Source organism: Dunckerocampus dactyliophorus, chromosome 5 (assembly GCF_027744805.1).
Source record: "Dunckerocampus dactyliophorus isolate RoL2022-P2 chromosome 5, RoL_Ddac_1.1, whole genome shotgun sequence".
Classification (NCBI taxonomy): Eukaryota; Metazoa; Chordata; class Actinopteri; order Syngnathiformes; family Syngnathidae; genus Dunckerocampus; species Dunckerocampus dactyliophorus.
Genome location: NC_072823.1, coordinates 19,956,565 through 19,972,500, shown reverse-complemented (window position 1 = coordinate 19,972,500; position 15,936 = coordinate 19,956,565). Strand labels below are relative to the sequence as shown.

Below are 15,936 nucleotides of genomic sequence, written 5' to 3'. Positions count from 1 at the left end.
ATTAGATTTTTACTTTTATTTTGTCCTCATTTAGAACATTTTTGCTTTTTTTGAAGGACCTACTGCTACTAGACAAAGATTGTCTATATAAGAGTGCTCAACTGTAAAAAGGTTAATTCGCTCCCCAGGTTTTGAGCTGATCTCAAGGGCGGGTCTGAAGTCATTCTTCGGCTGGTTTAGGCCTGGGGGGCCACAAGTTAAACAACACTGGTGTAAATAAACTGTAATGTAACCGTCATTGACCTGAAGTGTTGAGCTGTCCCCCGAGGCTGCCCGTTAGCATGTTGATCTCCGGTACGCTGTCAACAACAGGCTGTTGGGGCAGTAAAGGGTTAATTTTGGCCGCCTTGTGTCCATGTGCCCGGTATGCCTCCACCAGACGGGCCAGACCATGATCTGAAACCAAAACAAAACCATGTAGTGTCATCCCAAAATATCAACAATGGCAGGTGGCAAAATAAAAAGATAGCTGTAAGTTAAAAGTGAATTACTCATTTCCTCAAGTTTGTCACAAGTTGCATCAATGTGGACATGTCTTCCACAGGTTGTTTATATTGTTTGAGACCACACATTTTACTGTTTCAATGTACATAAAGTAGTCCGCGGCGGAGGCTGACCTTGATTTAAAGTAGCGATGCTGTCGCTCAGTAACTTGTCCTCGCTGCAAGTCTTCTTGGGCCGGTAGCCGTAAACGCCTCTCTCGGTGTGATAACAGCAGCAGGCACCCTGGCTGAGAAAACCAAGAGGTAGTCTCCGCACAGAGCTTCTCAGGAAAAGAGCGGCGGACATCTCTTAAATGAAGAACGCTGTGACAAGCACTAATGCACTGTGAGCCGGAGAGCCGCCATACTGCAGATTGCCACGCGCTGTGGGAGGAGACGACGCGTTGAAGCTGATTGGTCGGGAACACTTCCTGTAGCGTTTCATAAGCGTTTTAGTTAGCTTGTACTTTTGTAAAGTTTATGAAGCGCAATACCTGTCCAAGCATCTTAAACGATTAAAATTTTGTATGAACATTGTTTAATGCACTAAAACACTCCAAGCACTTTGATAGCGCTCCACAGGCGTGGCCTCGCTAGCACAACAACGGCGACTCCATGTGATGCTTTCAGGTACAGCATAGAAAGTCGTAATTTTGAGCGAATAGTGAGTTTGAAATGAAGTTACCATTTTTTCATGAACGGTGTCTGCTTAAAAGTTTTAATGTTCATTTACATAACATCTGACAGATTAGAAAAGGGATTTGTTCACAGTGATTTCCCAAGTACATAAATCACCTGTGGTGATGCTCGTTTGCATCATAATAAAGTAACTGAAATTTTTTAAGGAGTCATTTAAATTCTTAATCTACATTAAGTAGTATAGCGTGTAAAACCTTTTAAAATCATGCAAAACAACAGGAAAGTCGAACATACTCTTAAATTCACAGCTTGACCAATGCTGCATTCTGTGTCTTTAAGTCTTGCAGCACACAAATATTAGAATAAAAAATATTTATATTTTCTTATTGACTTGACGTCAACACTGGTTTCTTTACTTACAAATGCCTCAAGACATTGGACTTTCCTTGTAGTTTGGCCCTTTAAATGTGAATATGGGGTATTTGCTGTCATATAAAGACTTTAACTAGCAGTGTTACAAAGTGAAATTTGTGAGCAGTTAATGGAATTAATGATGAAAGGTAGGTTTGAAATTAAGAAAAATAACACTAATACTTGATGCACCTGATGCTTACATCAAGAAGCAAATCTATACTAAGATGAAAAGCAAATAAGCACGGCGAGACATGACATAAAAACACACACAAAGGGTGAGGGGGGTCGTTTTGTAAATGTTTGTACGCCACTCAACAAACGCCACGCACAAAGACGCCGTCCATATTAGGGGAAATGGTTTAATTTGGAGACAGAGGCAAAGAAACACACCACATATGAACAAACATCGACCAAAAGAAGAACAGAGTCTTTTGTCTACACACTCTGCTATGAGGGGGGAGGAGAAAAATAAACAGAACATTCTACACAGTTAAAAAACAAAACAAAAACAAAATAAAAGCAAGGCTCAAACTAAACAATTGGTTAACTCTTAAACTAAGACAATTATCCACACACGTCAAAAATCCAGATGACGGCACAAATACTAACATGAAACTTACCACCATTTAGAGGATCCCAACCCCCTCCCCGACACGAATTAACTGAGGAACACGTCGGGGTAAGTCAAAATCAGGCATTGTTTTTTTTCCCCACTAAATAATAGTAACAATATACTGTATAGCTTGACAGCAACAGGAGGCCAAAGCAAAGACCTGGTCAAGGCGAGGCCACATTGAGAGGCCAGACAATTTAGATTTCTTTTCTTTTAATTTGTCCAATATAAAAAGCGTCACTGGTACAAAATACATTATGAACAACCAGTTGTAGAAATCGGGAGGGGGAAGCCTGTTATTTCTTTTCTCTCCTTGTTTCAAATCCCACCCTCTTTTAAAATGAACAGAACACATCAAGATGCACCCACTTTGGCTTTCATCAAGACACACAAAAGAGACTAGGAAATCATATTTTTATGTCTTATTTCATCAGACATATCTAAAGATGCTAAGCCACTACACTGTTTAAAAAAAAAAAAAAAAAAAGCACTTCAGAATTGAAAATTACAAAAAAAAAATAATAAAAAGAGGAAGAATTGTTGGGAGTTGGAATTTGGTGATGGAAGCCCCTGAAGTGAGAGGACTTGACTGTACATTGTGCTTTTGTTTATTCAATTGTTTTCTTCAAATTAAATTCAACACTGGTAACACTTAACCACATACACACACACAAATTGAACAAAGTGGTTCTTAAACTCCAAATAAATCCACACATTTGTGTCGCAAAGTGTTCCAGTGCATGGGCTCACACTTTAGACAGGTTTTAAACCTTCAAATGATATAAACATATATATATACAAATATATATAAATATATTTATATATATATATATAGAGAGAGAGAGAGAGAGAGAGAGAAAGAAAGAGAAAGTTTATTGGGAGTTTTATCTACAAATTAGTAACGTCACAATACATTGTTAGCAATAACAGCTGAGTTTAAAGGGGGGAGAAGTATAAAGCAGGTGACACACACACACACAAAAAAAAGGCGAAGTACAGCAATCTAACCAAGGCCTGATAAGGATGTGTAGGCAGTTTTCTAGACGTGTATATATGGCACTTTCATTATTATTATTACTGTATTGCATCTAGATAGAAAAAACACACAGTAAAAAGCACATGCCCGTTTTTAATAAAAAAGAAAAGCCGTGGGGGGATGGGGGGTATATAGATATATATATAGAGAACACACACACGACTGCAAAAGCTCCCACTATTGTGCTTGTTGTGCCTTACAATAGAGTATTGTGCACTTTTTTCCAAAAAATTTGGTGGGTTTTTTTCATAGGGGTGTGCAAACTTTTTCCAATGAGGCCCGCATATGGAAAAATCCAAACGTGGGGGGCATTTTGATACATTTTGTGCATTAAAGATGCTCAAACCAATCCAGTGTAACTCAATATATGCAAACCTATGTGAACGTAAAGACAAACGATCTTAGCTTTGTGTTATAGATGACAAAGCAAATTAGTGTCATATCTAATAATATACTGTATCTCTTTCAAAAATCATTTTATTTTTAGAATACGGCTGTATTCTAAAAATGATCAAATGGGCTGTGGGAGGAAAATGGGCACTCCAGGGTACAGTTTGAACACCCTTTTCTAGGAGGTGTGAGTAGGCAAAATGATTAACCAAAAGAAAAGTGAAAGTTGTACATTTCCCCCCCCACACACACACATACACAAAGCAAAAGACCCTGAGCGCAATCAATCTTTTCAGGTGTGGTTGTTTTCGTCACAGGGTGTCTCAAACAAAAATATATAAAAATCACCTTTTTTTTTTTTTTTGCAAGTGTAAACTTTTGTGCTGCTGAAAATAGTGGAATGTATTTGTAAACCAACACCGCCATGAGGGACTTTGTCACTGGTTAAAAAGAAATTGAACCAAAAAAAAAAAAAAAAGCGATCTCTTCTTCAGGGGCTCCCACAGAAAGTGTGTGCTTGTGTGTTAAGAAAAAGTGAAATGTAGGAAAGTAAGTTGTGTAAATCCCCTCTCCCTCCCCCAAAGAATTTGACACATGGGCACTTTGACAATAAAACAAAACAAGACATTGTCTGGCATCTGTATGATTAACAAACATTGTAAATAACACGAGGCATTCAGACAGTGAATTCAATTATTAATGAAAACAAAAATCACAGAAAATCAACACAACGTACCTTATTTTTTCCTCAACACAGGGGGGATAAACAAAAAAAGTCCTCATGCTTTATATTCTAAAATTATAATGTAGAGGATTTTTTTTAAACTTCAAGTGTGGTTTTAATTTAGTAGAAATGACTGATTTTTTTTTCCTCTTTAAAAATTCAACATACTGAAGACTACTACTCTCCCCATACTACGCGACACAGATGACATTACAACATAAATCTACAAAAGAAACCCAACATTTTTGCCTGGGTTCTGTTAGTTAGACCTCTATAGATTCAATGGTATAAAATATAGGTAATCTAAGTGTGCATTTAAACCACAGATTGTCTATTTGTGAATCAGTTCTAAAAAAGTTTGACTCATGTAGGTAGTCATTTCTCCAAACTGAGTAAATGTACCTTTTATTGTGCCATTGGTAGTTTAAAAAGAAGAAAGGAAAAAAATTGCAAATACACTAGGAGTAAATGAAAAACTAGGTTTAAATAGCCTTGATGAAACATCTTCACGCTGCCCGCCACAAAAACAGAGGGACTAAGTGTTGCAAAAGTGGTTTTGAAGCATTTTTTTCTTAAAGAAGCCACCAAACATATTGCTAATGGCACCAAAGAGCACAGCTGCGTGCCAATCCCTGTATTTCAAGTGAACCATACCGAGAGAGGTAACAAAAGAAAAAAAAAAAAAGAAAAGTAAAACAAAAACAATGTTCAAATTAGAAATCCCACAGGTTTTTAAAACAAAAGTTGAACGTAGGTACGTTTTCACATTAATTCGCTTGACCTCTCTCCCAACTGTCACATTTCAACAACAAAAACAATGAACACACATGCAGAAAAAAAAACACAGGTTGAGCTAAGGTCAAAGGTCAGTGGGTGGCCAGGTATTGGTCAAGAAGGGTTTGGGGGAGGGGGCGAGCTTAGAGAGACATCACAGACACAATGGTGGTGATGATGAGGCCAGGAAGAGTGTGGCTTGGCTTTCAACATCATGAAGACATGCTAGGCTAATGATGAGCAAACAGGCATGGAGATTTGTTCTAAAAAATAAAAAAAAAGGGGGGGACAAAAACACAAGAGAAAGAGGACAAAAGAAGAGAGAGAGAGGAGAAAGTTAGGGGCACTGCACAAGAATCTTGTCAAAGCCATGAGGCACAAAAACAATCACCACATAGAGCAGGGGGGTCCAAACTATTTCCTGACGAGGTGCCGCTTATCACTAAAAACAATCCACTGTATGTCGAAGTATGCCAAGCGGTAAAACAAATTAAAAAACAAAACTAAAATAGAAGTCATTACCGTTTTCTCATTTTTTCAACGTTTAATTTAGAATTGTAATTCATTATATTGGTCATGGAAAATTGCTAAGTCATGCCATTTTTACATTTTTTTTATTTTTATCAAATATGTGTGCTTAATTTCTTTTTTCAAAAGTTATTTACAATTAATAAATTGATAATTATTAAGCCAATACTTTTTTAGATTATTTTTTTTTATAGATTAAGTCAAATAGTAGACGGATGTTTACAAAATTAACAAAATAGGCAAAATTTTTCATCATCAATAAACAGCAACCTCAAAGTCTGGTTAATGTTCAGAAAATGCTGCACGCCAATAATAAAAATTTAATTTAGATTTTAAAGAATGTAAAAAATAAATACAGCTGCTGGCCACAAATGCCCCCAAGCCAGACTTTGGACACCCCTGACATAGCGTAACAGTAACAGTAACATCGACCCCCTCCATGTTCTCCTCTGCTGACACACAAAACAATACACAGACTTGACAAATGGACTCTCAACATGCATGTACTTGGCACCTAAAGATCCATCTGGAGCCCTGATGGATGGAATGACTGCAGGAGGGTGTTAATACAGAAGAGAGACAGCCTAGCATCACATGGCTCAGATAGACGATAAGAACGAGCGATGAGACAAGACCGTATGTGAGAATGCACACTACTGTCGTAGCTTTGGCCCTTAAACCCAAGTGATCCTTAGTCAACCCGTCTAAAATTTAAGATGAAGGCAATGATAAAGGCATGAATAAAAACAATTTTAAAAAAACAAACACTATCTCCAGCGACTCCAGTGATAGTCATAAATAATTATACATTAAAATATTTAACTATGACATGATCAAAACAGCAGGAATGGAATACAGTAGATGTGAAAAGATCATTGCAAACATTTTTTTTTCTTTAAGGAAAAGGCTCCTTTTCTTTTCTCCCCCTCCCCCTGCCCCCACTGAGTGAGTCTCTGGCCAAACTTACCCTAGCATTGCTAGCATTAGAGCTGGGGAGGAAGTGGGGTTGAGGGGGAGGAAATCGGGACTAGGATCAGTAGGGCTTGCTGTCGTTCTTGGAACGCTTCAGCTGAACCTTCAGCCGTTTCATTCCAATCTGGAAGCCGTTCATGGCCTGGATGGCAGCCTGCGCCGACACGGGATTGTCGTAGCTGACGAACCCTGAGGACACAGCGTGACAAAGTCAGATGAAAAGTCCACCTCCTCTTAAAAGATGCTGTCTTATGACACGTTTTCCAGATACAGAATCTCACAAAAGTGAGTCTCTATGCCTCACAATTCAGAAATCATTTTATGACAGTATAGCTTCTCAGGGGACAATACTGGATATACAGTGGATCCCCGTAGATTTGCGATTCAGCATTCACGGCCCTGCAAATTTGTGTATTTTTGGTGAAAAAAATGTTTTTTTTCCCTTCCTCCATAAACAGCCTGTTTTTTTACACAGAAAACATCTAATTCACCATGTCTATAATTTATAAATACGTGATAGTGAGACATAAAATGTACATAAAATACAGCTATAAAGCCGATCAGTGCAAGAAGGTGGCGCCCTGTGTGTGTGGCTTCAGCAGGATTAGCTTCTACTATCTTAAAACTCCTCAAAACTTGCAGTAAGGGGACACAAGTTAATATAGGATCATCATTCCTAGAATTACAACGGGCAAGCCATGTGTTCTACGTAGACGCGGCTTGGAGAAACGCTTTCTCTGACAGCTAGCCAGGACAATCCAGCCGCCTGCAGAGCAGGAGTGCCGCATGCCACCACAAGCTTCTTTAGACAAATGCTATAGACAAATAAATATTTGGTAATGGTAGAGGGAAGAAAACTACAGATGTATTCACATATTCCTCTCCATTTAGTAAACAGTAATAATATAGTGGTACCCCAGTTCACGTCCGTTAGCACATTTTCCAATTAACATAAAAAATTTGTGCTAAAATTTTGCCTTGGCCTGTGTTCACCCGCTTGGTTACCATGCAGTAAGGGGGAAGTAAAAAAAATGGTGTATTTGTGCTTGGTTTGTTTACGCAACCACCTTGGATCACGCTCCAAGACGAAACGTTGCAATACTTAATTCACCCTTGCCGACGGCAGCATGTGAGGAACATACAGTACATGTAAGGCAATGAAGCGGCCAAAACAATGGACCCTCGCATTGATTACTCCTGTCTGTGCATTTTTTCAGTGAGTGCAACGAACTCTAAATAAGCCGGTATGAGTCCAAAGGAGGTTGCGAGTGACAGCAACGTTCCAAAGAGAGTGAGTAACGCTATAGAATTCAAGAAAGAAGTAATTTTAACTTCGAAGATGGCATCCATGTTCCCACTGTCGGCAGGATGTACTGGAAGCCCTCATCAACAACAAGTACCATCCCGGAGAATAACAACTAGGGCTGTCAAAAACAGTGTGTTCACAACAGTAACTACTTCATTTAATTACTTGTAATTACGTTAAGATTTGTATCGTAATTGACGCATGACGACCATGCCAAGCCACCCTTCTCTCTTATGACAACAGACGGCGGCACAGTGGGGCGTCCCTGCAAAGTTACACAGACTCTGACGCTGCTTAATACATTTCTTCTGACCTTAACACATCAACAGCAGTGCAATTACAACATATGTGTATCTCCAACTCAAACATGTCTCTAGTCCTCCTCGGAATGACCACGAGACAGCATTGAGCACTACAGCATTGCCACAAGACCACAGCGAGATGCATTCACGGACGTCGTCTTTATTATGCATGTATGTGTAGTCTAAATAAACAAAGAGAAAGAAAAACAGTGAATTGGATATTCTTATCACTAACAAACTTAACTCTTTATGCGGAAGTACAATTTGCTGCATTTAATCATGCTCGGAAATCCCAGAATATACATCTACACTCAAAACAGTGAAATCAAACTTTAAAAAAATGACAGTGTCTGTGAACGCAAACCCCTCAAGGCTAATAACATGGTTAAAGTGGGAACTATTCTACTACTAGAGAGACTAGTGTTACTGTATGTAAATAGATGTTCAGACGTGTGCTATCTTTTAGCTTGATTTACATTTTCAGTTCATTTGAAGCTGTTAATACGTAAAAACATATAAAATTGTGTCCTGTCATTATTTTTTTGTTCATAAAATACAGTAAAAAGGGCTAATTTCACACAAAGATGCAAACGGTGATTCATCATGATTAATTTGAAATCTGGTTAATTTGATTACAATTTTAAATAATTTGACAGCCCTAATAACACAATCAAGTCAGCTAACGTTGCGAAAGAAGTAAGTGTTAAACGAAACGGAGACCACAAAACATGGAAGGTGATCTGAAACTGTTGCGGATCATCAGCTTGCAGGAGATAGCCGAGCTAACTTGTTTCAGCGGCGAGGCTTCTGGATCTAACACGGAAAATGCCTGCAAGGAGTGAGTCTGTTGACAAACTTAAAGCAAGCAGAGACTGGTTCTGAAATGTAAATTAAAAAAAAAAACAAAAAAAAGAATATGCATACACAGAGTCACAGAGGCATGGCAAATTTGCAAGCGTAGACGAACGTGCCTCTAAACTTTGCGAAGGACGTCCACTACAGGTAAAATTATACTACATTTTTGTGGCACTCTTTTTTTAATGTAAATGTAAAGTTAAAAAGCCTTTAACATATATTTTTTGCACAACATAAATGTAGTAACATAAAAAAGGGAGATTGCCCTCCAAGCATAATCTCCTCCTTTCCCCCTCCCTCTTTGCAAAACAAGGTACAAGTGATTTTAATTTAATTGTCTATAACATGCGTTTTGTGTTAACATTTTTGGGTTTCTGGAACTGATTAATTTGACTGACATTTTCTATAAACTTGCCTTGGTTAGAGTCCATTTTGGGTTGAGTCGGACCTTCTTGAAGAGATTAATGACGCTAACCAAGGCACCACTGTACAGGGATGCTCTGATTAGGGTTTTATGCTTAGGATTTCGATACAATCATCCCGATCACATGGATTAACTGTATATTTTTCAATTTATTTATGATAAGAGCTATTGGCCAGAGCTGCCGTTAGACAATTCCAAGGGCTCTTGGCAAATTGATAATTATTTTTAAAAAAACAACCTTTGAGCGGATTGGTTTTTTTTGTTGTTTTATTTGTGTGAATACTATTTGACACAAACCTGAATACATGGGAAATGAACGATTCACTCATTTATTTTTTTTGGTTCAAGATCAAAAGAACAGAAGAAAATAATACAAATAAATACCTTTATTAAATAGAGATCTGTCCTGCTTAACTTGAAACAGTATAATAAATTCAGTATTAGAGCTGTCAAACATTCGTGTTTTATTTATGACTGGCAACATTTACATTGTTCACTACTTTATTTACCAAGCATATCGCCACTCAAACAGTGTGACCATTGCCTTTTATTATTTTGTGGCCATTTGTTATTATATAAAAAGGCATGGTCTGAATTCAATAATTATGATAAAAAAACTACTAAGAGTAGAAGCAAATATGCTTTGTCACTTGCTTTGCTACTCAAAATCAGTTGCAAGACCCCTGTGATAGCATCACCATCATAAGGTTGCACACAGTATGTGTTGATGTTCATTAAGCAACCACACATGCAGTGTTTTCAGGACAAGACAATTAGTATAATGACAACAAGAGAGCAAAATTGTTCAGTGACACTTAATATAAAAATATACAAAAATGAACTCCGAACTACAGGGTGGGCCAAAAGGAGTTACCCATCGTTTTTTCTGCACTATTCAAAAATGCTTGCAGACAAACATGACACACATTGAACACAGTTTCCATACTTTATTGTCAACCACCAAAAAGATTTACATCTCAATATGGCCACCCTTTGCCTTTATCATAGCCTGGAGACGACCTGGCACTGCCTGGCATGAGCACCGCACTATCTCTGCATCAAGTTTTGACCATGATGTCATCAAAGCTTTCTTCAAAGCGGTGACACTGCTGTGATATACTCTTGAGACCTCCTTCTCCAGGATAGACCAGATCGCAAAGTCCATTGGGTTGATGTCCAGACTTGATGGAGGCCACATGTTCTTGTCCCAGAAGCCAGGAAAGTGCTCCTTGCACCAGGTTTGTGTGACATTGGATGTGTGAGCGGGTGCACCATCTTGTGTGAAAATATACTGGTTTCCAAACGCATTGGTACACCATGGCAACACGTTTTCTTCAAGCATTTGAATGTAGACCTGGCTGTTCACTTTCACACCCTCCTGAATGAAGACCAAAGGAGATTTTGAGCCATCAGATGCAACAGCAGCCCACACCATGACTCCAGCTGGCTTCTGACGACGGAAATGAGTTCTGCAGCCTTCTGGTAGGTGCTGTGTACTATGTGCATAAACCCTGTCATTCTGGGAATTGACCACTGCCTGAACGGTGAAGATCTTCTCATCAGACCAAACCAGGACTTTGTTTGCGGCACTCTGGATCTCCTGCAGCATCATTTTCCCCCTGTGAAGCCGTTTTTTCTTTGAAGCGGCTGAAATTAGTTGTCTGTGTTGCATTTTTAGTGCTTTCAGTCTAAGATCCTGTTTGACAATTCTTCTCAATGAAGTTCTTGAGATGTTCACTTCCTTTGCTGTTGCCCTCATGCTCCTGCGAGGATTCCTTTGGACTCTCTTCCTCACCATCTCAACAACCCTTTTGGTTCGGACTGAACGTTTTCTTCCAGGGATTGGCTTGCTGGTGGTCTCGCCAGTCTCCTTGTATCGTTTCATGACATTGTAGACAGTCTTACGACAAACATTCACCTTTTCATGATTTCCTTTGTCAGTCCAGCCTCCTTCAAGGCCACAATCTGGTCACGTTTACCCTTCGATGCCATACTCGACACTCATTAGGAGTAAACAACTGAACTTTGGTACATCAAAAGCTATACCTTTTGAGAGAAACTATCCAAAATTTTAAGCTTCTAGGACAAAACCTAAGCGAACACGATAGAGATATGCGATGGGTAACTCCTTTTGGCCCACCCTGTAACCGCATTGCTTGTTTGAAAACAAAATGTCACTTTCGTAAAAAGTCACATTTGGAGTCCCAAGACCAGAAGCTAAGCTGATAACGCTAGCTAGCTAGCCGGCTAGCTAGCTGGTGCCAATGTAAGGTACAGCCAGGCAATACGTGTAAACAAAAATGCAAGAAAAGTCAACCAGCAATAAGGGAGTAATCAAACATGCTGGAATCTATTCGCCCCTCCCATCGATCGGAGATCTCCAGTATAATAGCTTTATGTCGCCTTTGAAGAGCTTTTTCTGTCAAAGCCAATCAGTGACCACTAGGGGGCGCTCAATCACCGGTGTTGCTACAAACACAAACAAACACACGCTCACCAAAGCACTTGCTCAGATTGGTCTGTTTGTCGATGAACACTTTGGCAGACACCACGTTCCCAAAGGGCATGAACATCTGCAGAAGGTCCTGGTCCCCAAACTCCTGCGGCAGGTGGTAGATGAAGAGGTTGGCGCCCTCTGGTCCTACTCCATTTGGTAAAAGAAATTCCAGAATCTCAAGTTAGATATGTTTAAAGGGTGTTGTGTGTCAAAAAAAAGGAGGATGGGTGTGTATGCTCACCTTCCTTCTGGCTGCCAGCAATGCTCTGCTGCAGGAGAGACTGGCCATAGAGGGAGGGCAGGGCCGAGGCTGTGTACTGCTGCATCCCTGAGTAGGCCTGGGTCAGAGCATCCATGGAACTGGCTGCTGAGCCGTTAGCCATTGAGGCTCCCAGGCCTCCGTTCATGGCCCCCATTCCTGCACAGACAAACACTTTAGGTCTTAGTTTCAGACCCTTGTAGGCACAAAATGACGATACTATGAGGGACATATCTTACCAGCAACGCTGCTGGTGAGCGCATTAAGGTTGTTGAGGCCAACAGAGGCCCCGGTGAGACCCTGCAGGGTGCCCAGAGATGCCAACGTGTTCATGGCGGCACCAGCACTGGACCCTGCTGTCGAACCGGCTGGTTAGGGACAAAACCGGACATATGGAATGAGCGCGGGGGTGTTGCCTCTGAAAGCACTCAAAACCTAGGTAGGCAGTTACTATACATGTAGAACATCAAGAGCCCCCTACATTCATGAATATTTATCGAGCTTTAGTACTCAGATAATTCATTTGGATGGCTGATTCTACAGATGAGTGACTTTTAGTGCATATACAACAGCAGTAGAAGCTTAGCGTGAACATGTTTACAATTGTTGTATCAGAATTTACCTGGACCGGCCAAAGCTCCCAGTGCGCTGCTGCTGGCTGTCAGACCGCTGGTGGAGGTCGGGCTGCCAGAACTCTGTGCTGCGGCAGCTGCAGCGGCCAATGTGGCCAGGTTCTGCAGCTGAAGTGGATTCACCCCTAGAACACACACAACTCATTTGAGCGAAATCTACACAATGTTTTACCTCCTTTATTTAGGTTAAATGGTTCCAGACTCGATTGTGATGAATGAATTTACTCAAAGTAGGATTCCTTATTACCTCCCACAAGGAGGTAATGTTTTTGCCGGCATTTATCTGTTTGTCTGTTTGTTTGTGTTCAAAATAACTTGAAAAATGCTGAATGGATTTGGATGAAATTTTCAGGAATTGTCAGAAATGGGATATGGAAGAACAGATTCAATTTTAGGGGTGATCCCAGACCACCATCTGGAACCAGCAATTTTTTTAAAGGATTCTTTAACATTGCAAGATAAGACCATTTTCGGCATTTGTCCATATAACTCCAAAAAATGGTCAGAGCACTAGGAAAAAAATACAGTTTCCAACAGGTTCTACAAAATATCAAAGACTGATCCAGATAATGGAATAATTCCGGATACTATGAATACTGTATATATATATAAAAAAAAAAAGCGGACCTTTGTATTTTTCATCATAGGAAGACAATATCATTATGAATCCTGTGGTACGTTTTCATGGTCAAGGGCTAACTATGGAGATAAAATAAATGTAGGACTAATATTTATGGCGTAAATCACAATATGGAAGGGAACTATGGCGCTTGGTGGGGGTCTGTGCTCTCCAAGTGCTTTTCTAGTTTATAAATGGAATATTTTCATAGAGCATAGAAAACCTGTTTACAACCTTCGAAATACGTTTAACATTATTAGAGCCCATTCTAGACATGAACTATCACCCTCTTACTTACCTTTACACTCATATTACCCAATATAGTAGACATAAGAGCAAATAAGTCATTTAAGACATAAATAAGATGTGTTTCCTAGGGGAGCAGAGTGGCAGACAGGAAGTGACGTAGGGGGTTCAGAGTTTCATCTTGCCTTGGTTTACGGCCGCAACAGTAACCCGTGTTGTTATTCGGGGTTATTGTGCCTGTTGTGAGACAATTCAAACCTGCAATAAAAACCTGCTGTTCCGGCAAACAAGTCTGGCGATTATGCGTCTCCCCAAACATGACAGTAACATTACTGACACCTAGTGACGAGTGTAGAACACTACATCAATGTCTTTAAATGTCTTTTGAATGCCTTATATTTGTATTTTAGTTCATTTAATGCTTAATTTAGGCAAAAATATGTAACATTTGCTTCAATGTGCGTATGGTTTGACTAATAGGCCATATTCAACCAAGAAAGAGCATGATTTAATATCTTTAAGCTGTGAAATTCAAAACGTGAAGTGGCGAAAGACTATTTGTTCAGATACAAGTTTAACATGTTGACAATAATTAATGTCTTTATATTTTGTCATTTAAAGTGTTCCCTTCCTTTGTATAAGTGTCATCAGTTTCTCAAAGGGATAGTAAAGAATAGAGAATGTCTAGGAATAGATTGATAGCTTTTGCAGTGGTGAAGGACATAAAAGGGGAAAAAGGAAACAAGAAACAAAATAGAAAACCAAATTGGAGAAGAAAAAACTGACAGTATACCTTGTGCAATGATGAAGGAAAGAAAAGAGTTAAAGGTGTTAAAAATCAAAAATGGTTATGCAAATAAATGTATTTAAATAAGAAATAATAAAAGAAGAAAAAAAATAAAATAAGCAGGGAGATTAAAGATGATTGCAATTCCCTGCAGTGAATTGCAGCATTTAAAAACAAGCTTTCACAGAAAAACACTTTCCACCCCTTATCTGAATGTCATGTGATGAGCAGCAGAAAAAACGCGTGGGCGCAGATAGGACAATGCATCACAAGGCCGGTTCCTGAAATTCTGTATGTGTATCAATGGAAACTCATCTCTACAAGAGGGTGAACTCACCTCCTAGCCTCTGCATACTATTGAAACTGCTCTGGTTGCTTGTTGAGGCAGCCTGCTGCAGCAGCTGCAGAGGGTATATGATTAAAACCACAATGTTAGTTTTACATTTGGTAACTTTGGTACAAGTAGCACACAAATAGCTCGACTGTTCATTGTCAATTTCACTTAGGATGCACTCACACCGAGTCAGTCGGACACAAGTTTGCTATTACGTCATAATACAACACTGCATTAGTGCAACTTTGAGTGGTTCCGTTTATTTCTATTGTGCAAGGCGGCAGAATGATAACATTAACTGTACAGTATGAGATGGATGTACTCATGTTGAGAGAGCAAGCCTAAGTTGGGTTTTCATTTGTGGAGTAGTTTGAGAAATTATGTTTATTCCTATCATCCAATGTGGCGATTGTCCATAATAACTGACCGCAATGATTAACGACAAGTCCAGTGGACATTTGGCAGTTATTAAACACATTTTTATTTCATTAAACAATTACAGGCATAAAAATACTGTATTGTACTGGCTAATTGTGCTGTTAAACAAAATCACATCTTGTCAAAGCATTTTATTTCCTGGACAATCTAAGTGAATTGACTTGTGAGACATGATGATTTTTTTGACTGTTAGTGACACCACTGACAGCTCTATGCACACTGTAAAATACAACACCAGACCAGTGACCCAAGAAGACCAGTGAGCAGCGATTGCCGATTATCTAGACCTGGCATGAAACCCCATAATATTATTTTAAGATTTGTAGAATAGCAGCTCTATGCACACTGCACAGAGCTCAAGATGAGTGACGATTGTTGTTGAGCTAGCAATTTGGCATGAAAACCCATATTATTATTGTAAGATTTGTAGTGATGCTGGCATCAGAGATGACCCTTTGGATTTATTGCCACACGCTACAACAGATAGCACATTAGCCGCCTAGCGTGTCATAACTAAGCCAGTTAAGCATCAACACTTAATTAGCGCTTTTCCACGGTCGAATGTCATGTGGGTTTATTATTTCCATTTGCGGCGTAGTATTGAAACATTGGTCCCTAAAAGTTTGCCGAAATGCCGAAGCATCTGATGCAGAGAATAGCATCAT

The 15,936-nt window shown here is 39.4% G+C and overlaps 2 protein-coding genes across 4 annotated transcripts in view; both read right to left on the bottom strand.

Moving 5' to 3' along the window:
* dhtkd1 (dehydrogenase E1 and transketolase domain containing 1) overlaps positions 1-6,416 on the bottom strand; it is a 20,054-nt gene extending 13,638 nt beyond the window's left edge. Inside the window, exons 1-2 of the mRNA XM_054775583.1 lie at positions 618-6,416; positions 244-396 (exon numbers count right to left, since the gene is read on the bottom strand). Of these exons, the coding sequence (XP_054631558.1) occupies positions 244-396; positions 618-789 (325 nt within the window). The 5' untranslated portion in view covers positions 790-6,416. The remainder of the gene's footprint in view (positions 1-243; positions 397-617) is intronic.
* A 151-nt stretch (positions 6,417-6,567) lies between these two features.
* LOC129181008 (CUGBP Elav-like family member 2) overlaps positions 6,568-15,936 on the bottom strand; it is a 38,829-nt gene continuing 29,460 nt past the window's right edge. For 2 of the 3 annotated variants that reach the window (XM_054775584.1, XM_054775586.1), the window contains exons 8-13: positions 14,837-14,900; positions 12,838-12,972; positions 12,455-12,583; positions 12,198-12,374; positions 11,957-12,103; positions 6,568-6,761 (exon numbers count right to left, since the gene is read on the bottom strand). In XM_054775584.1, the coding sequence (XP_054631559.1) occupies positions 6,634-6,761; positions 11,957-12,103; positions 12,198-12,374; positions 12,455-12,583; positions 12,838-12,972; positions 14,837-14,900 (780 nt within the window). In that variant the 3' untranslated portion in view covers positions 6,568-6,633. The remainder of the gene's footprint in view (positions 6,762-11,956; positions 12,104-12,197; positions 12,375-12,454; positions 12,584-12,837; positions 12,973-14,836; positions 14,901-15,936) is intronic. The other variant, XM_054775585.1, reaches the window with a different exon arrangement.